Source organism: Clinocottus analis, unplaced genomic scaffold, assembly GCF_023055335.1.
Source record: "Clinocottus analis isolate CAN_PGR_092001 unplaced genomic scaffold, fCliAna1.0.p SCAF_7, whole genome shotgun sequence".
Classification (NCBI taxonomy): Eukaryota; Metazoa; Chordata; class Actinopteri; order Perciformes; family Cottidae; genus Clinocottus; species Clinocottus analis.
In genome coordinates this window covers 12,563,725-12,584,412 of record NW_027176229.1, presented here as the reverse complement: position 1 = coordinate 12,584,412, position 20,688 = coordinate 12,563,725, and the positions used below count along the sequence as shown (strand labels likewise).

The 20,688-nt window shown below is 39.4% G+C and overlaps 2 protein-coding genes across 4 annotated transcripts; one reads left to right on the top strand and one right to left on the bottom strand.

Annotated features, from left to right (window-relative positions):
* The first annotated feature begins 4,078 nt into the window (after positions 1-4,078).
* Positions 4,079-5,921, top strand: prlhr2a (prolactin releasing hormone receptor 2a). The gene is made up of 2 exons (XM_068566594.1): positions 4,079-4,536; positions 4,831-5,921. The coding sequence occupies exons 1-2, from the start codon at positions 4,079-4,081 to the stop codon at positions 5,465-5,467; spliced, it is 1,095 nt and encodes a 364-aa protein (XP_068422695.1). The 3' UTR covers positions 5,468-5,921.
* Positions 5,922-6,291: 370 nt separating this feature from the next.
* rab11fip1a (RAB11 family interacting protein 1 (class I) a) lies at positions 6,292-20,188 on the bottom strand. Of its 3 annotated transcripts, none has more exons than XM_068566354.1 (7): positions 19,501-20,188; positions 13,248-13,684; positions 12,285-13,125; positions 9,011-10,753; positions 8,603-8,705; positions 7,826-8,030; positions 6,292-6,426 (listed from the first exon to the last, which is right to left on the bottom strand). In XM_068566354.1, exons 1-6 carry the CDS (start codon positions 19,848-19,850, stop codon positions 7,827-7,829), a joined length of 3,678 nt encoding a protein of 1,225 aa, XP_068422455.1. In that variant the 5' UTR covers positions 19,851-20,188; the 3' UTR covers positions 6,292-6,426; position 7,826. The 3 variants fall into 3 exon arrangements, with proteins under 3 accessions (XP_068422455.1, XP_068422454.1, XP_068422456.1); XM_068566353.1 differs by having other exon boundaries at positions 7,831-8,030; XM_068566355.1 differs by lacking the exon at positions 9,011-10,753 and having other exon boundaries at positions 7,831-8,030.
* Between the last annotated feature and the right edge of the window lie 500 nt (positions 20,189-20,688).

Below are 20,688 nucleotides of genomic sequence, written 5' to 3'. Positions count from 1 at the left end.
AACTAAAATAATCTACTACTTTATATTACAGTAAAATTATTCCCAGGACACAATCATTTCAAGTGGATGAACAATGAAACATTAAGTACTTAAACCGTGTAATCCTCTGTCAGTATGAATAGTGCATAATATTTGACTGACCTGTGAAATACTATTGTGAGGACATCATTTTACTATCTTCAGAGACGCATGATATTGTTTATCTCCCAGGCCCACCGGCTACTGTCTAAAAGGCTGTCATGGGCTCAGTTATTAAAGAGTAGAAAACTGAAGAGCTCTGTCCTCAATATATTGGAATTAAAATGGGTCCTATGAGCACCTACAAGTCTTCCCTTTACAGACCGTACAACTTACTGTGAATCCCAATTAGTTCAGGCAAAAACCATGCAGGTTTTTTTTTTACATGCTGTACTGTATAATAATTTTTGCTGTCTTTGAATATTCAGCTTTGCATAAATATAACTCTGGATGATGATCTCATGTTCATGTGTAATCATGTTTCATTTTAGATTTTTAAAGTTCAGAATCAGCTTTAATGGCCATGTAAATTTACACATACATGGAATTTGTCGCTGGTTTCACTTTTATCTTTGTACTTATATACATACAATAAACATGATAAATAGAAGAAAAGAAAAGACGAAAAAGACATTAAAGAAAACACTAGTTCAAAAAGTGAAGATAATCAGACAACTCTATCTGCACTAAGTGTTCATCAGACTGACGGCCAGTGGGAAGAAGCTGTTCCTGTGCCTGGTGGTTTTGGCGTACAGCGCTCTGTAGCGCCTACCAGAGGGGAGGAGTTGGAACAGCTTGTGTCCAGGGTGTGACGGATCTGCAGAGATCTTTCCAGCCCGCTTCCTGACTCTGGAGGTGTACAAGTCCAGGATGGACTCAATAGTTCTCTCTGCAGACCTGATGTATAAGCTTGGGAACATGCAACAAGAGGTCCTTGAATGCCCTGAAATCTGGAAACACAGCAAGAGAGACCAGGAGACAACCACTGTGATCTAGTGTGCAATTGTCAGACGATTTTTGTCACAATTACATCAATGAATGAACAAAACCATGCTTGTTCATGTACAGTAAGTAACACACAAGATGTCGACCTGAATGAAAACACAGTAAACATTTCGATATCGCCGAGAAATATGTGACAGATGCCAGAGCCTGTAGTGAGCTGAAAATGTTACCTCATGATTCCACTAAAGTTTCTTCAAAATTCAAGGAGAGCATGAATAGTTGTTTTTCAACAATAATAGAACATGTCCTGCAAATTTCTCCTTACGTTATCTTCATCTTCCCTTCTTTGCTTTTTGCCACTTATTAGCTCAAGTTTCTAAAAGAGGTTGGTTTGGCAAGGGCAAGAGATGAATAGTTTCCTGTGCTGATTCTTTCGAAATAAATCACAATCAACATTTACAATTTATTTACACAAACATTTTAGAATTGCAATTTAGTCACAAAGTTGAGTGGGAACCTTTGCAACTGCTCCGTGTTTGGACGTCTTACAAAAAGCTTAAGAAAAAGTGGTATTTTATCTCTGTCTTAACAGATCCCTCTGACATGGCACTGAGCTCAAGATTGACTGCATGCCGGAGGAAAAGAGAGGAGAGTTAACCTCTACTGATTACAACACATCTCTTGTAGCTTTAAATGAATGTTGCGAAGGCACAGACACACTGAGTACAGCTTCCACTGTGGATGTCACGTCTAACAAGTCTGGTCATTTGGTTTCACACAAGGCTAATCAATGGCCTTGTGTGAAGCCAAATCATGCCAGCATATAGACAGCAATGGTAAACCCTGACTTGTTAAGGAGAAACTGAGAGTCAGTTTGCACAAATGAAACACCATGCCTACAGAGGAACAGCTCTTATTGTCTTCCTCACAAAGGCCACTGGACATTCAGACATCACATCATGGCACCTCCTTATCAGTCTGCCCCTTGGCCTCTTTTACAAATATTTGTGACCTGTAAAGGGTGATAGTTCAAACATTAGAGCCATTGTGGCAGTGAACTCAGATAGCAGTGTGACCTTTTGAGCATTGGTGCCTTTCATGAGCATTACTAACTGATAAAAGAATAGTCATGGTTCTTATGTATTCCTCAGTACAATAAAAACAAAACAAAACAAAAAAAACATATTAATGGTTAGCGGCTGGTCAATGTGCACTATTTCTAGCAGTCCCTATTAAAATATTGTTGAGAGAAATAAAATGCAGAAATGAAAAATGTATGAATCTAAATAGCTTTTGTTTGAATCATTGTACTGATGTGTATCGTAGTAGTTGCTTTCCCGTTGTTCCACATGGAGCCTAAACAAATAGTCCACGAAGACACGCGCGTCAGACGGTCCTTCAGTCATCAGCGCTGCCTGCCTGTTCTAGAGGCAGATATAAAGGACAGCCATCCACGTCCGCCACCTGTTGATCGCCTGCATGGCCACACGCGAGTAACACCTAACACATTGCCACATAAGTGTAATTCAAATCAATGCTGAAACATGAGAGGTTGCGGCTTTAGTGCAGCTCAGAAACCCATGTAAGTCGATCTGTGTGAGAGGCGCACATCTCGACCAGAGGCGCACCGGGGCTCCGCGCTTTCTCTCTCCGGTAATCCATTCTGCATCTGAAAACTGACAACCAACACACGGTAGGTTTGCTACTTTTTTCTTCTTCTCCAATTCGGAACGCAAGATGTGCATGTAATCTAACGTAGATTTAGTCGAACTAAAAGTCGGCACGCAAGCATTTGAGTGGAAAAGAAAAAGATAGAGATAAAGCAAACGAATTAGTCAATTCTGTATGATTTTATTTAAAAACGATCTTCTTATGCGAGTATGCTTGCGTTTAGAGGAGTGATATGTTCGATACAGACTTTTTTTTAGTGTATTCGTCAATTGCATCGCAGCATTCCAAGTCTGCATGTCTTTTTGAGAGACCAAGATACAGTGACTGTTTGAATGCGTCGAAGGTTGTTTAAGTAAACTTAAAAATCATTATTTTACTGTAGCACTTCTGCTTAGCAAAAGCACTGCCGTGTTGAAACCAGTTATATACCTACCAATATATATATATATATATATATATATATATATATATATATATATATATATATATAATATATATATAATATTTATTTATATATATATATATATTATATATATATTATATATATATATATATATATATATATATATTATATATATATATATATATATATATATAAATAAACAGAAAACTATATATATATATTGTTTTCAGTTTTCAGTATCATTATATTCTGTGAATTACATGTGACAGTTCCCTCTGTCTGACTCATATGCTGTATTGCATTGTATATATCGTATATCCGAAAAATGACAAATCCGAGGGCGCATAGAGACAATCATTTAGAGAAAACATAGCCACAAAAACATCTTTACAAAACACATTTGATGCTGACTCGGTTGTTACAGATAAGTATTCTTAAAAAACAACAACAATGTTTTATACAGTAACAATGATGATGATTATATCGTATTCACCTTGAGACATGAATCGAATACCTCTTATTTATCGGTAACTTAAGGAATTTTGATCAAATGCCATCTGGAAATATTTTTAAAGACCTGTGCACGTAAACACTGCACGAGCTGTGTAGAGTGAATAATAGCCCTGAGTACGGAGCAGCATTTGCTTTGATATTCATTGTTTCTGTCAAGTTCTGAAAATATGATGAAATAACTGAAAGGCATCTTACCTGTCTCACTGGAAGAAAATATCTAGTAATAATACAATTTCTCATTTAAACCTTCAAAGTCATCATTTGGTTCGCCAAGGTTACACTCGTGGTTTTCACTTTGAAGCTGGACAAAGACAAGAAGTATAAGCGGAAAGAAGAATTGGTCAGTAACTGACGATCTTATCAGCTTTCAAAAGGGACATTTCCATTAAAGCTCGTGAATTTACTGTATACACACGTATATTCAGTATACATTATGTTCATTAGTCGTTCAGTGCATTTTTGGCCTTGCAGTGATGTATTTTATTGCATTTATGATTTCCCCTCCAAGGTTGACATTAGCTCTTTTGGATGGAGGGCACAGGCAGCGGCTGGGCAGCAGAGCTCACCCCCTCAAGCGTGATGCACGAGGGAAATGGGAACGACACTAGTCAGGTCTTTGAGGTGGCGCTACAGAACGGCTCCAAGCGCAGCCCCCAATTTGTGGATGTGGTGCTGCTGCAGTCCTTCAAGCTGCTCATCATACCCTGCTACACTCTGGTGGCTCTGGTGGGCGTCTTCGGCAACTACCTGCTCCTCTATGTCATATGCCGCACCCGTAAGATGCACAACGTCACCAACTTTTTCATTGGAAACCTGGCCTTCTCTGACATGCTGATGTGTGCCACATGTGTCCCCTTCACACTGGCATACGCCTTCAACCCATGCGGCTGGGTGTTTGGCCGCTTCATGTGCTACCTGGTGTACCTCATCCAGCCGGTGACGGTCTACGTGTCGGTCTTCACTCTCACTGCTATTGGTGTGGACAGGTAAGGCCTGCGGGCCGACTGGGAAAATATCTCATGGCTACGTAGCTAAGAAATAATAGGTTACACAATATCTCACTATGAATGTCATTATCTGTTTTTGCACAAAATTGCAGAGGCAGATCAAATACAGCAGATCAAATAATGGATGCATCAAAAAAATGTTTCTTGTTAGTGCTGTTCTTTATTACTTAACTCATGTTTGGCATGTATTTTCCCCCAACAGCTGAAATAAGATGCCTGAATCTAATTCTGGTCAAATTAATTTAGGCCAATCTCTACTCGGTTTCTTCATAGATACTATGCCACAGTTCATCCTCTGAAAAAGCGCATCTCAGTCTTGGCGTGCACCTACCTTCTGTCTGGGATCTGGCTGCTGTCCTGTGGTCTTGTGGCTCCAGCTGTGGCTCACACATACCACGTGGAGTTCAAGAACGAGGGCTTCACGATCTGCGAGGAGTTCTGGATTGGCCAGGAGAGGGAGCGGTTGGCCTACGCGTACAGCACTCTCTTCATCACTTACGTCCTGCCTCTGTCGGCGCTCTGCATCTCGTACCTGTGCATCTCCGTCAAACTGCGCAACTGCGTCGTCCCCGGCCACCACACCCAGAGCCAGGCCGAGGCTCAGCGCGTGCGCAAACGCAAGACCTTCCGGCTGGTGAGCCTGGTGGTGGCAGCGTTTGCGGTCTGCTGGATGCCGATCAGTGTGTTCAATGTGCTGCGTGACATTGACATTGACCTGATTGATAAGCGGTACTTTCTGCTCATTCAGCTGCTCTGTCACCTGTGTGCGATGAGCTCGTCCTGCTGCAATCCTTTCCTCTACGCCTGGCTACACGACCGCTTCCGTGCCGAGCTCCGCAAAATGTTTACATGCCGCAGTCGCATTGGCATCTCGGCCAACAACTGTGCCACAGGCAGTGTGGTTCTGTGAAGCTCCAGTGTTTTGGGCTACTGTTGGATAATCATCGCTCCGTTGGACAGAAAGGCAACGCAGAGTTAAATAGTTACATAATTATCCAGGTTCAAGCAAGGTGGCCAAATTGTGAGGACCATAATTTAGTAGCCCAGTGTTAAAACCTCTGTTTGCCGATGTGCTAAGAGCAGTCCATTTAGCAGTGCAAATGTATAACATTGGCGGACTCACAATGGAGTTTGAAATGATGATTAATGTAGCCAAACCATATGTTGTCTTTTTTACATTGATTGTCCTTGTCAAAACCTGGAATACACATTACCCACAATGCAGCTCAACCACAGTTAGGTTGGAGTTTCCTGAGTGTAACTTGTTACAACACATGTTGACTTTAATCTCAAGACTCATGCAGAGATTAAGAACAGGCTACAGTGGTCTGGTCTGTTTTTTGTTGTTGTAGGTTTTGAAAAAAAATGACATAATTCTTTAACAATTTAAAATGTATCATACATTGTTTAAATCATAGTGATTACATAATTAAACTGTCCACAAGTTCTCTCTGAAAAGCAGCCAGTACCAGAATAAAACATCCTGTTTCCATGGCAACATTTGATCATTGTACTCGGTACTGTTGGACTATATTAGATGTTATGTGAGAGCCGCTGGTTTGCATACTTTGTTAAAACTACTGTTGTATCAGCAATATGTTACATGTAGCTTGTTTGAGTGCTTATTAAATGAAAATTATGTACATACACATATTTGAATGATGTAATGTATGCAAGTTGTATTTCTTTCCAATTGTACATACAATAACTGTAAATAATCACAGATACAAAGAATGTGTTGACATAATTAGTGTCTTTATTTAAAATAAAACCACATTTTCTCGATACATCAGGCTGCACAGTCTTTGAGCTCCCACTCTGGTACAAGAAGAGATGTAGCCAACAACAGTCCATCCAGACACACAACTCCTGAAAGGTTTTGAAGGCATAGGTCTTATAATTGTTGCTAAAAGATAATCATATTGTCATATAAAAAGGCATAGATGTTCATTTATTAGTGTAGTTCAAATACAAAGACAAGGCTGGTTGGTTATTACTGATATTACTGAGTCAATTACCGTCTGATTATTTGTTTTGTATTATCTCTTGGTTTTTACTGAACAAATACAACACAAAGACCAAAGTGATCACAATCTCACATTATTATTAAAAGAGTTTGATTCTGCACGATTACTTGCATAATATTTTAAACAATGTGCACAGGCTTAATAACAATACATACATACACACAGATCAGCTGCCGTGCATTTCAATCTATGCAAAACACATAGCAGCTGCTTGCTTTTGTTTATTGTCATTTTTCTAAAATAACACCACTTTGAAGCAGAAATTGAAGCAGAAATAGGCACATTATGTTTTTAAGGACTGGATGACCAGCTGACATTCATCTGTGGTGAGTTAAACATTGCAGGAATGGTTTTAAATGACTGGTTAAACAAATCGATGCAAGTCAAACAGTTCAACAAAGGAAACACAGAATAAGATTTCAGTGGTAAAAGTCAATGTGCTCTTGTTATACAAACAATCTTTATATTGAATTTGGATTGTTGTTCAAGGTTATGTACATCATCATTCATTGCACAGACATGAGTTAAAAAGGCCAGATAATAATCTTTGGAGAAAAAAAAAATTGTATCTACATCATTAGTATTGCAAATGAAAGCTCCACCCAAGTTGAATAGATTTTCATGTGACAATTATTTTTAAAGCAAATCCCAGTACCATAGTGTCAAAACAAATACATTCATTTGTTCATATAAAGATGTTTTATTGTTATTAAAGATGCATCGATACCAATGCTGATATCAAATATCGGTCCGATACTGACTCAAATAGCTGGATCGATAACAATGAGCCAATCTGCTATCGAGTACCATTATTTTTTATATATAACAATTTACTACATGTATATCTATGTATTAATTTGTTGCATTTTGTAACAAATACATAACAAAGATAGGAAGGCCATGTTTAAGTCAAGTATGATGTTGCCTTGTACAAACAAATGATCCCATCACTTCCTCACAGTGAAGCAGACAGCTAATTAATTTAACGCTGGTATCTGATCGGTATTCGCTATCGTGCGATACACAAAGCTCAGATATCGATACTGAGAATTGACTCGATGCTTCCCAGCTAGTTATTAGGTGTTAATAAAATTCCCAGCGTTCTCAAACAACTGAAACTAAGAAAGTGCATATGCTCTGAGACGGGATTGCATCGCTCAGCACACAGTGACAACAGTATAAACGCACAACAAACATAACTGGGTCCTGAACTGGGACTCTGGTCTGCCAGCAGCAGTTACCTTACACTGGTTTGCCAGAGTGAAGAGAGTGCAGGATGCCGGGCTGCTCGTCTATGACGCGTACCAGCAGGTTGTCGATGTACTCCTCGAGCTCCACAATCTGAGTGTCCTTCTTGGACAGGTCGGCTTGCTGCCTCACCACCAGTGTGATCAACTCCTCCTGTGTCAGCTGAGTGAAAGGGCCACTTTCCACCGAGTTGGCCACCTGGAGGGAACAAGGAAAAGTGAATTCAGAACAAGCATGCTGATGAAAACATATTGATCGATTTAGTACATTTTGAACTGTTAAGGGATGGTTTGAGATGCTATTTGCACTATGAACACAAATATGATAATTGCAAAATATAATTCATATCTCCTGATCCGCTTACATGGTCATAGCTTTAAGCCTCCCTTTCCTCTTGAGATTGAGCTTTGCTTGGTTTTTAAAAACTGAGCGTAACTTCTCTTGCTGAGTGAAAATGGCAAGAGAACCTTGTGGTAAGAATATTTTTTTTTTAATTTCCATTTCCAGTCAAGAATTAAGCTTCGAGATCAATATCTAACAATTATTTTCAGAACCAACTGCCCCAATATTTCATCAGAGAAAGGTTTTGTTGATGAAGTTAACTTTGCAATTCATGAATAATTTCAGAGTATTTACTGAAAAAAGGTTGACTGGTAATGGAATCATGTTATAGAGTGAAATGAGTGTTTATACATTGTGTTCCAGAATTTCTCCTTTCAACAAATCTGTATATTTTTTAGTCCCAGTCATGAATGTCAACTAAACAGTACCTGAACCCTCCCTGGTGTGCTCTTACGGCCCTTTATCTCTTTCACAGCAGTGGTGCTGATTGGTTGTTGGCTCTCTGAGCTCATGGGCTTCACAGGATGAGGCCTGTAAAGAAAGCACATACATTATTGTAAAGATTACTGCAAGTAAGTACAACAGTATCTTCACCGATTTTTTTTAACATTTCATTTTCCACATCATTCCATTTTGATCAGAGTGTAAAATTCAGAATTAAACTCAAATGAAAAAAGTTGCCTCGAAACCACAAGCTTTTGAAATAGTCTCAGCCAAGGCAAATCCCAACACCATATCTGCTTCCCCATACAACAGCAGCAAGCCAGATGCTATATGAAAAGTCTAGATAAACAGTCCACAAATGCATTCTTTGTAAATTGCCTGTTCAATCTCACCTGCGTAGAGTTAAGGCTAGCCCACCTCCATTGCTATTCTGAGCACTGACAGGCTGAACATCAGCGGGTGAGACCCACGCCTGCAAAGATGCCTTTCCCCCAGACAACCCTCCTGCCGGAGATGCTGGTTCCACTTCCTCCATAACCACCTTGAGGGGTTCCAACGAAGTCAACGTAGAGCTAAAAGGTTCAGCTCCAAATTGATCTTCGCTTCCATAAAAATCATTTTGAGTTCTCACATCATCTGAAGGCTTCGGTTTGACAGACCAATTCCTGACACTTCTTGCGGAGGGGACTTGATCAGCTGCGGTTATAGTTGTTTCTTTGTTATATATGGGCTCTTGTTGAGACCTGGAAGTTTGATTATCCAAGTGAGCTGTGGACAGAATACTTTTTTTTGGTCTCTGTGAATTCCCTCCTTGGAAAACAGGACTAACCTGATGTGAATCTTCATCATTTTTCAAGAACTCAGTGTGTTTGTTGGAATTGCTGCCATGAAAATCAGCAAACAAATCGGTTTGTTTTTCTTCATTAAAAATTTGATCTAGATCCCCTGGAGTCATTCCGCGATCTTCAATTTTCTGCTCATTTTTTCCACTGCCAGATGAAAAGGAATCTACTTCTTGATTTGGCTTCAGCTGTGCCCGTGGATCTTTGGAGAGGAGCTCAGTGATGGGGAATGGGTCACGCTCTGCCTGCCTGCCTCTTGTGACTGTGCTGCTCATACCTGAACTAGGTAATGTTTGGATGGTACTGTTCATATAGTTGTCCACTGCAGAGTCTTTATTCTTTACTGGCTCTCTGCTACTAGCCCTATGTCTCGGTTTGGCTGAGGGTGCCTCTATATTTACAGGGACTTGCACTTCCCTTTTATCATGTGGTGTTGTTTCCAAGTCCCTTTGGCTAGCTGATCTGGGTGCATGTGTTGCTCCAGATGATGGACGTGACAACCTACTTGCATTAAACCTGGAAAACTCAGAGAGACTTTCTGTTCTTGGGTTTACAGGTTCTGAGATTGCAGGTAGATTAGGCCTCATGAGAGATTGGCTGGCAGTCTTCTGGCTCTGTGTTTGACTGGAATCTGCCACTGATCGAGGGTCTGGAGGAGCTACTGATTTAGGGGGCGCTGGGGCTGCTGCTTTTTTTGATGACATGGATTTGGTTTGCAGAGAATGTGTTTGGTAATGCTTCATAGGACTCTCCTGTGGGAGTGAAAACATGGGTTCATTCTCCTCTGGGCCATCCACACTCACCTCTGCAAAGTCCCTGTGTTTCTGATTGACCTCAGCGATTATATGGTCCCATCGAGTGTGCCCTTCCACTCCGTGTCTCTTATGAGGAAATAGGGTGTCATAATCAGGAAGTGGTAGAGACATTTTTCTGCCTGGTTCTGGGTCATCTTTATCTACATATGCAGGGTTAGTGATCTGAACTGGAGAGGTATTTCCTCCAGTTTGGGAGCCATGTGGTGTGTACAAGGAAGGCACAAGGGCTCTTCTTTTCTTCTCCGCCATGAGTGAAGATTCAAAAAATTCTGTGGACAAATCTTCTCTGCTGCCACGAGGAGAACCAGATGGGCTTTGACTTATGTGTGGTGGAGCCAGGGATGAGTGGAGGCTGGAGAAGGTATCAGGGGAGTCAAACGGGACACTAGAGAGGGTGGATTCAGAGGTGGCTGGGGAAGGATACAGCTGACTGGGGGTTTGGCACTCAGCAGGTTCAGACTCCAAAGATTGCGTATATCTGCCAAGGAGTGAAAACAAGGCCTACAGGTCAGTGTGACCATCACATTAGCTAAAGTTATTTCCACCAATGTACAACCCATCACCAATTTGACTAGCATCTTACTTAGAGATAAATGAAATAAAAACTATTAAATACCCATCTATAACCACATGTCATTTAGCCCATAGCCAGTTCAATATGTATTCTCAACTACTTTCCTAAACACTGCTAGTAGTTATGATTTTTTTTTAATTGTCTACTGTTAAATCTTAATGGCCAACCTACAGACAGAACTTCTAATAATCGTCACTTGTCTTTCATTACATTTTTTCTTTCCATCTGTGACTTGCTCACATTGAGACATGTTTTGACTGTCCAATATTAAAAGACTACAATGTGACATTTCTGCTTTAAGATTGGACAAAGTATTCCAAAATGGCTTTAAAAGGTAACAAAATATCACAAACAACACAAGCAACTTGAAAGGCCTAATGCTATCTGTCATAGCAAACATTTTATAAAACAAGGACTACGGTTACATCAATGACAAGAAAAAGAACAAGCTTCTTACCATTAGGACCAAATAATACAAGATCAAGTCCACAAAAAACTATAAAGAAAATCCCATTTCCAATCACCGCAGACATCTACAAGACAAGTAACACTGCGGGCCAGTCACTCCTTATGAGCTCTGAGAAGTCTACAACCTGTTCCACAAAAACCTGACAAACAAAAGCCACACCCAGATTCTTGTCTGCACTGAGACCAAACTGGTCAAACTGGTCCATCAACCGTTAGACGGCATTCAGAGTTTTGGTCATTCAAAACAGTCACAATGTTGAGTCCAAACACACACACACACACACACACACACACACACACACACACAACACACAAAACAGTGCTGTAAAGTGAAAAACAACATTTCTTATTGGTATGTGCCTCTCACTCGAGCATGGATACCAAAGACAAGAAAAATATGTTTTTTTTTAATCGTTATTGACTGACACATGCTGCTTTTGCCATTTATGATTGTGACAGTGAATAAAAAAGGAACAGTGCTGTTCCTGAATTGTTTTATCTTCTGCATCGCTCGCCAGATTAAGTGGCGGTTTACTCTTACGCTAATACCTTTAGTTTATATCTTTTTAAACTTTGCTGCTGAATCAGTTTGATAACTTGGATATATCATTCAAACATATTGTAAACCCTTCTGTCTGCTTCTCTCTGAAATAGCTTTTTAAAATGTATTCAGGGACTTCATGCAGTAAGTGACAGTACAGGCTCTGTAGCTGAGAGCTTGAAGGATTTGCAGCAGGGGGTGGGGCTTAGCAAAGAGACTGTTAGTATTAAGCCTTTTCTAGTTATATAAAATGCACATAACAAAAAGACACTTGCCTAATGATGGTAGTATTCTAACTCTAGTCATGCAAGTCTAAGAATAGTGTTCCTACAATCAGCCAACAGCAACCCCAGAGTTTTAACATTGGCATAACAGTTGCCTTTATTTCAAACCAGTAGTGCAGAGTAACTAGAGAAGAAGGCCTACCTGGGTTTGACTGCAGACACTTTAGCAGTTCGGTTGAGGAAGACCATGCCAGAAGCCGATTGCGGGTTGCCGCTGGACTTCTGGAGATCCGCTGCTCTTTCATGGTCAGTGCCAATATCAATGACCTCAAACAGATCGGTGGAGGGGTGGGAGATCGGTTTATCAGGATTTCCTGAATTGCTGAAATCACCTGTTATGGGTGGCTCTTCTTTTTTCTCCTCCTTCTTTCTGATCATTCCGAACAGAGACGAGAGCCGGTCGCTCATGGAGGCCTCCTCCTGTCGTTTCAGCTCGTCAGATCTGCGTCGCTCCTCCTCAAGCTTTTGATATTCTGCTGCTTCCTCTTGCTTTCTCCTTTCTTCCTCCTCCTCTCTCTGTTTCTTCCTCCTTGCCTCATCTTCAAGGAAAGTCTTTCTCTCCTGTTCCTCTTGGTGTCTGTGATCCTCTTCCTCCTGCAGCCTTTTGGACTCTGCTCTGTGCCTGTCTTCTGCCTCCCTTCTCTCCTCCTCCTCTTGATGGCGCTGATGCTCCAGTATTGCCTTATCTGTAGACTCATGCTTGAAGGAGGGAACCGGTACACTTATAAAGGAATCGACAGAGACTTCTGAGGTGTATTTGCGGATGTCCTCCACAGATCCTTGGCCTGAGCTGTTCAGACTGAGAGTAGATCCACTGTGGGGATCTGTCTCCTCTGCGTACACATGACTGCCATTGATGCACAAGTTGTTCAGGTCACTGTTGCTTTGCTTGGAGCGACCCAGAAGGGAGAAAGGACCCTGAGAGTGCTTGCTGTCAGAGCTGCCTGTTCGCTTGTGTCCCAGGAATTTGAATTTCTTTTTAACTGTGGTAGGAGAGACAAGAAGCATTATGTCATTGTTGACATGCAAAACACCACTATTTAACTTGCACTGTGCCGCACAGATAAGACAGAACTGTCAACATAGTACAGAAAGATTAAGTTACCATCAGGAGAGTCCACATTGAGGCCAGATGAGCGGCTGCCACTGAGAGATGAATTCTTCTCTGGAAGAGTCCCCAGCGTAGACATGGACTGTGAGATGTTGCGCTGCAAGTTGGATTTGGGTGCAAAGAGGCTTTTGAGTTTAGATTTCTTTTTCACTCCTTCGGACTGATTGAGGGACTGCGTGTCAACCTCTCCCTCGCTGTCTGTGAGGACCTTACTGACAGAAGGAACAATAGCCGAAGCAGAATCAGAGAAGCCATCCTTTTTCTTCCCACGGACTTTGTCCTTCAGCTTGGAGATGCGGGAGCGCGGTTTGTCCTGCATAGAAAGGTCTAACATGCTCGCTGACATGTTGTTTCTCATAAATTGGATATCTAGCAGCAACTCGCCTCGCTCTTTGTCCTCTTTTCCATTCTTGTTCACCAGCTTGAACCAACTGCAAACAACAGAAAGAGCAAATCAGAATATTGGGATTTCAGGAGAACAAATAATAAGCTTCTTACATTTTAAATGTTATAAATATGTTGTTGCTATCAGACCATTTCACTGTTGTAAACTTAAACATTCCAAATGTGTCCCAGGTTATTTCCTGTTGTAGTGTATGTAAACACAAATTATCCTGTAATTTAGCCTCACATTTTCTTCAATAAAAAAATATAACATGACAAAATGGGGTTACATATGTCCATTTCAGACAATGTGACATAAGACAGAGCACTGCTAGTATCAAGATGGATAGTTTATGGTTCTAAAAACTGTATGAAACAAGTTGATTTGTACAGGAACTAGTGCAAATAAAACGTTAAATGGGAAATGTTCCTGATGCAAGTTTTTGTTATGTAAAAGGACAAATAGTGAAACAGTCAATAAACTTAAGTGCCGACAATTCTGATAACTGTTTAATCGTCTTAGTCATTCAATCGTCCAAGTCAATTCACAAGCAAACATACGTTTGACTGCGCTACATTATATCATTGTAATTTAAATGCCTTTGGGTATTGCTCTGTTGGTTGGACAAAAGAAGCAATTAGAAGAAGGCGCTGTGACCTTTGGAAACTTTCACAATTTTATGTAATTCCATAAACTAAACAATTTATCAATGATTCAAAATAAAATATTGCCTGATGTCCGAGTCTCACGTTTAACTGCCATGTGCTCCTTTACACAATAATTTGATTTTGGGTTGGCCCTAAAAAACTGCAATCTAAGCAATACACATAGACTCACTTAATACCCACACCCCAAAAATAATTTCCACCTTAATTTATATGACATGTAAATTGCCTAATATTGTTTTTATTGTATTACTTTCATTACCCTTTCAAAAATGTGACGTTCTAACTATTATTACCAACCACTTGTTACCTTATCATAGCCCATTATCGTATTTTTAAAGGTTAACTTTCAAAATTACAGAAAAAGATCCTCACAATCTTACCAAACTTTATGCTATTTGATTAACAGATACAATTTATGAAAAATGTATTAAGATAAAATATCCCTTGTAAGACACATGTGTTTCAAAAAAATTAGGATTAAAGAAGAATCTGAAAAAAAAAACACACTGTAAATAATGTACTGGTTCTTAATAGCTCTAACTTAAGATGCATAAAATGTGTGTCTTATTAGACAGAAATGTGTCATTAATGTGTGTACAGCTTGTTCCTGTTGGGAGCAACATGCAAATCACAGATAAAGCTTTAATTAAAAACATTTCAAACCCCAATTAAAAAAATAAAAATAAAAAAATAATCACAATTACAGCTTTGTCCAGGCTCACCTCTAATGTCCTCTCTGTTGCACAGGATCAGCACTCATGGGGATAAAGGAAAGGTAGGAGTGTTCTTGAGAACTCGTTCTCAAACCATGAAATTAGTGCCATTACATAAGGACACCTCATGGTTGTACAAATGAAGCCTTGCCCCTGCGATTATTAGATGTACTAATAGTGTAGAAGTGCCCTTTATAACAAGCCTTTTCATTTTAAACTCTGTTCCACAGCAGCACCATCCAACCGTGTGTCCCTTACAGGTTTTTACAATTAGCAACAAATATCTGTAGACTAGTTCACTTTTTCCAAACAAGTTCAAACTCTTCTTTACCGACATACTACAACTAATTTAATATCCAGAATGCACTGACACATTAACAACAGGCAGCAATATGTATTACTTCGGCCCTTTGGCTAAGATTTTACTGCAAAATTTTCAAAAACAATCACTTCTTTAATACATGGATTGTGCTACCTTATAGTATGTCAAAAAAACTAATCAGAATTGTCGCAACATGTTTCAGTCGGCTTTATTTCTTTTGCATAGAGTAATTTCAAGTGCACACAATAAAATTAAAGGAATTCCAGTAATGTAATAAACTGTACAATAATATACATGTTTGTGTAGGATAGCTAAAGAGAAATACAATTGAGCTAATATCCCCTGTCTTCTGCATTTGGTCACAAGTTCTCATCCACATCACCTCTCCTTTGCACTGCTGATCTTCTGACAATCTTCTGAAGATCTCCATCATTCACTCATCTGATCACCAGGTTGGTGGTCATAAAAGTCCCACCTCCATGAGGGGAAGTATTCCCATACAGGGTTGAAGAATGGAGAATCTAGACTGTAAACAACTCTGTGACTGGAAAATAATTATGAAGCTATTTAAGGGATTAATGACTCAATCAATGGCCAATTATGAGTTCACACATTTTTATTTTGTATTTCTTAGATTTAGCTGAATGTAGCAAATCAGTCTATTTCTTGGTAATATTGTGATACTTTAGGTTTTGAATAGTCTGCAAACATGTGCAAAATAGACTGTAAACACAGCAATATTTGAGGTGGTTGAAGTTGAATGAGAAAACAGTCACAAACGCATTTTGAAGAAAGAAAAAAAAAAAGGTCACTGTATGTTATTTCCTCTTTGGTAGAACATGATGTGGGCCCTTTTGAAGTTGAATCTAAGCTTGTATGACATACTCTAAGGTCTAGCAAAGATAACCGTCACTGAATTTAAATACAAAACATGCTGCAGTATTAACCAGTTTATATAGAGTTTACTGCTGCAGCATTTATTTTAGAACGACATCCGCACAGAATCATCAGTCAGGAAACAAGCATGGGAGTGAACCAACAAGCCTCAAACACACAGAGAGGTGCTATGCAGAATGTGATGTATTGAAAGTCACACAGAGCTTAATTCAAACTTTCTCATTTCCCACACGAAACCAAGCCAAGTCAAACAATTGCTAACTAGGTCTCACCACAAGGACAGAGGGATCACGCTTCATCAGGCCAATCAAGGTGCTATTCTTGTCTTGCCTACGTCTCTTAAAGCAGGAAAGGCAACATAGCAGGCTGTATGGAGACAATGCGTCGTTACACGTATTAACAGATTGTCAGGGTGTACATGTTCTGTTTGCTAAGAAAAACAGAGCCATACCCGAGACACGTTCTACCCAGTCCAGCTGGACGGGTTCATCAGTAAATTGTTAAGAGCACTTCTCTTTTCATGTTTAATGATTAACAAGTATGCATCGTATGATTGGACAGCCAAGTGGATTCAGCCTAAGAAATAAAGAGCTGTCAATATTGTAAAATACACATTCCTCCAACACTCAGTGACACCTCACGCTAACAGGTAATTGCATTTCTAAGGTTTTTTCAAGGAACGAGTAATAACATCTTTAAAAAAAAAAAAATCTATAGACACAACAGGAAAACGTTTAAGATAATTTTGTATGAATTCTGTAAAAAAGGTGATTCACATGTTTGATGGATAAAAAAAAGCAAATCAGGATGAGAGATGTATTTTGTCCCACTGCTCTGCTGTTTGTTTACAAAATAAATAATGTGGCTCAGTTGTCTGAGCAGAAAATAATAACCTGACCCTTCATCAACAATTATCCAATTTGGAACTTAATATATAGAAAGAGAATTAATCTGCTATTTTGATAGTGGATTCATTGTTTCACATTTTCAAAGCAAAGAAAAAACACATTCACTGGTATAGGTAAAGGCTTCAAATTGTAACAATGTATTGCTTTTTGTAAAGTAATTGTAAATTGAATTTATTTGGGTTCTGGACGTTGGGTTGGATGAAAAAAGTGATTTGAAGATGTCAATTTGGGCTTAAAGATTTTTTTAACTTAAATTGGATCAATAAAAATGATTAAATGATTGATCAATATTTTAATTACTATTGTAATTAATAGTTAGCTGCAGCCATAACAACAATATGTTGCAGGTAACACTTTACGAAAATAATGTTTTCAAAGCAAACTTTAAAAAAAAATTAATTTAGTACTCTGTCTTAATGTCTGAGGATTTGTGATAATAAATGACTCTTGCTCTTATACAAACTCAAATATACAACACTTTATAACCTATTTTCTCCTCAAATACACTGTATTTGGTTAAGGACAACAGCAATGCTCCCTTTCAGCAGGATAACAAAGTTCTCGATGTCACACCCTTTATCAGCAGGACAGGCAAACAGGATAGTAATTCAACACCACACACTTCAAGGCAACAACAGCAACATCCAATACCCTGCATATTGGATCCTAAAGGAAACCGAGGGATTAAGCCAAACAGGGAGAGTGAAGAACTTCAGACATGGACTGGAAAGCTCATGGAATGAACTTTGCCATTAAAATGTCTTAAACTTACTGAGCAAACACAAGATAGCGTTTCAGATATGACGGTACGATAACTAAGAGAATGAGGTCATACTAGCGCTGTATCAAAGCAGTGTAGAGTGATACCATGAACCAACAACCTTACTTAGTTTTTACAAAAGGTCACATTTGGAAGTCAGAGTCTACATTAAGCCATGTCTATCTTTAAAAATACTCTTACTTAATAATAGGGTGTGTACATCCAAATTCAACAACAATTCAATGTTTTATTTTGATCCATGGCACACCCCAAACTACGTCAGACCACATGTCATCATGTGACATCTCTGGGTGTGAGCCCACACATGTGTTGGTTAGTAAAGCTAAGTATCTCTGAGGAATGTACATGGTTAACAGCAAAGTGAGATGCCAGCTGGCAGTTATAAAATTGGCTTCAGACCAATTAATGAAATAAAACAGATTTGTGTTTGTATAACAGAGAGAACCATGCTGAGATTAACATTATCTTGGACTGTTTACCCACTATGTTTATCATAGTTTACTGTTTTTCTTTTAAAAACTCTGATAAGAGGAAGGTCGGGATGGAGGTTCCATCACATTCTTAACGTTTTAAGGTTAATTGTGTTTTTTCATGAATTGTTGTTCTGTATTTAAGTAAAAGAGATCATCAAAAGACAGTACATTTGTGGCTCTACTTGTTTATAAAATTGGCTTGGCTTGATTGGATAAAAAAAAGTCTGACATTCAATTTAATCTCAAAGATAGATGAATCATTTACTGCTCATTACAGTTTATGCTTAAGAGCAATTCAAGCAATGCTCCTATAGGATTGATTATCAAATTCAAAGATATATTGGCTGTCTCAAATAATAAATATATAAATAATAAATTGCCCCACTGCTTGCCATGAAGAACTTCTTGTGTTTAAAATTTTGTATTACCATCGCTACACAAATTACAATTCGGAAGGTATTAGCCACAACAGCTACGCTAAAGTTTGGTAAAGATTACATTTAAGGGTTGAAAGGAATTAGATATTCCAATATCTCGAATATACATTTGCTAAATCATTCACAATAAAACACTGAGGCAGGTTTAGCAGTACTTTTTTGAGCGATCCTGCTTCTTCCCAGTCCGCTTAGCAATAACCCGGCTTGGGGCATAGAGCATGCTCAAATGAAGGTTACAATATCAATCTTGAAATTAAAAATTCAAATTAATAACACCCATGGGATACGATGGGGTCAGGGACCAATTTAAAGTGTGTTTACCCACCTAATAAATTTCACATTGCAGTTTAACTTTGCTTTAAGTTGACTCTAAGTTGTATGATGTGAAGTCATACATTTTACTAAGTGGATCATTTCGGTTGTGTACATTCTGGAGTGATGCTGCACTGTAAATAAACTGGGATTAATGTTGAAGCTGAAAGAAAATACGAAAGAAAAATAATACTTTGTTTACCTGAACTAGTAGATACCTTTCTGTAAATCATAACTACAAAGGGAGCTCACCTAATACGAAACGACTTTTGTGGGACTGTTTAAGAACCATTTTGCAGTGTTATGTATGAGTTTGAAACAGATGAGGCCCACACATCAGTAGTCACTTACTCTGTCTTTTTGCGAAGGGTGTTGTCGTGCAGATCCAGTAAGTTCACCACAGCTTGACCCAGATTCTTGTCGGGCCCAACCTGAGCCCGGTGCATCGCGGTGACGTACAGCGTGCAGCGGTCGCCGTTGCCCGGGTGGAAGAGCGGCAGGTCGAACGACGCCTCTTCTTTCCACACGGGATCGACACATTTCTCAGCGACAGAGGTAGAAAACTTGTCTTTTGCCACCTGCATGATGGCGTAGGCGTCGTTGGTGCCATGTTTCCCCTTGGCACGCAGGTTCCGAGCCTGATGGACCGTTACCTTGACACTCGTAGGGAACCACTGCTGGCTCTGGTCGGCCAGAGACATCTCCGAAGCCCGTTAAGCTTGACCAAAAGTTGTCTTATAAAAAAAGCTCACTACGCCGGACTGTTCGCTAACCTTCTGCTGAACTATTGTCCACCTTCGCCGTCCTCCGCAGCTGTAGGTTTAGGTTACCAAGCTAGACTTCGGTTCAGGAAGCTCAAGTTGAAGTCGTAATACTCTTTGTAACGCTGTATCTAATGTTCACTTAACACCTGAGTTGAGTTAACTGTGAGTTAACCAACTTACCGCGAGCACCGCCCAACCAGGAAACCACTACGGTGACGACTAATATCTTTGCGAGGCTTTCATAAAAACTGTTCACTTGTTTTGACTTCGCAGGGTAAAACACTTCACTTCCCTGATGTTAGGAGGTCCCGCCCATATTCTGTATTCTGCCGCTTGATTGGCTAATATTTCAGTCTGTTGATTTTAAAGTCCGTGGGTAATTGGACGGTGGAGGAAGAGGGCGTTGAGACGTCGCTAACCCTTAAATAGGCCACTGATCAAGCGTCAGTTTATTCTCGCTTTAAAAGTACTACAATTGACACTGAACTAAGTTCAGTGATACTAATTCAGTATTTAAAGGATCGAGGATGTCCAGATGAATTATTTGTATCACTTTATTTTGGGTCTAAAAGTGTAAGGCATGGAAAGCCAGATTTAAAAACTATTTCCTGGGAAATGACATAACAATAGAAAATAAAAAGAAGGCCTTTTGATGTGCAAAATGTATAAAAATCTTCATTTTTTCTTATCAATGTGGATGGATGTTTTGGTTCACAAAAACTGGTAAGAGGATAGTGTCGTTTGCAGAAGCACCTACCAGGAACAGTAGGTTCAG

Coding starts and splice junctions, on each gene's coding strand:
- prlhr2a (XM_068566594.1), top strand. CDS start 4,079: ATGGAGGGCACAGGCAGCGGCTGGGCAGCAGAGCTCACCCCCTCAAGC. Junction 4,537..4,830: donor ACTGCTATTGGTGTGGACAG/GTAAGGCCTGCG, acceptor GTTTCTTCATAG/ATACTATGCCACAGTTCATC.
- rab11fip1a (XM_068566353.1), bottom strand. CDS start 19,850: ATGTCTCTGGCCGACCAGAGCCAGCAGTGGTTCCCTACGAGTGTCAAG. Junction 13,126..13,247: donor CAATGTGGACTCTCCTGATG/GTAACTTAATCT, acceptor CTCCTACCACAG/TTAAAAAGAAATTCAAATTC. Junction 8,031..8,602: donor GCACACCAGGGAGGGTTCAG/GTACTGTTTAGT, acceptor TGTTCCCTCCAG/GTGGCCAACTCGGTGGAAAG.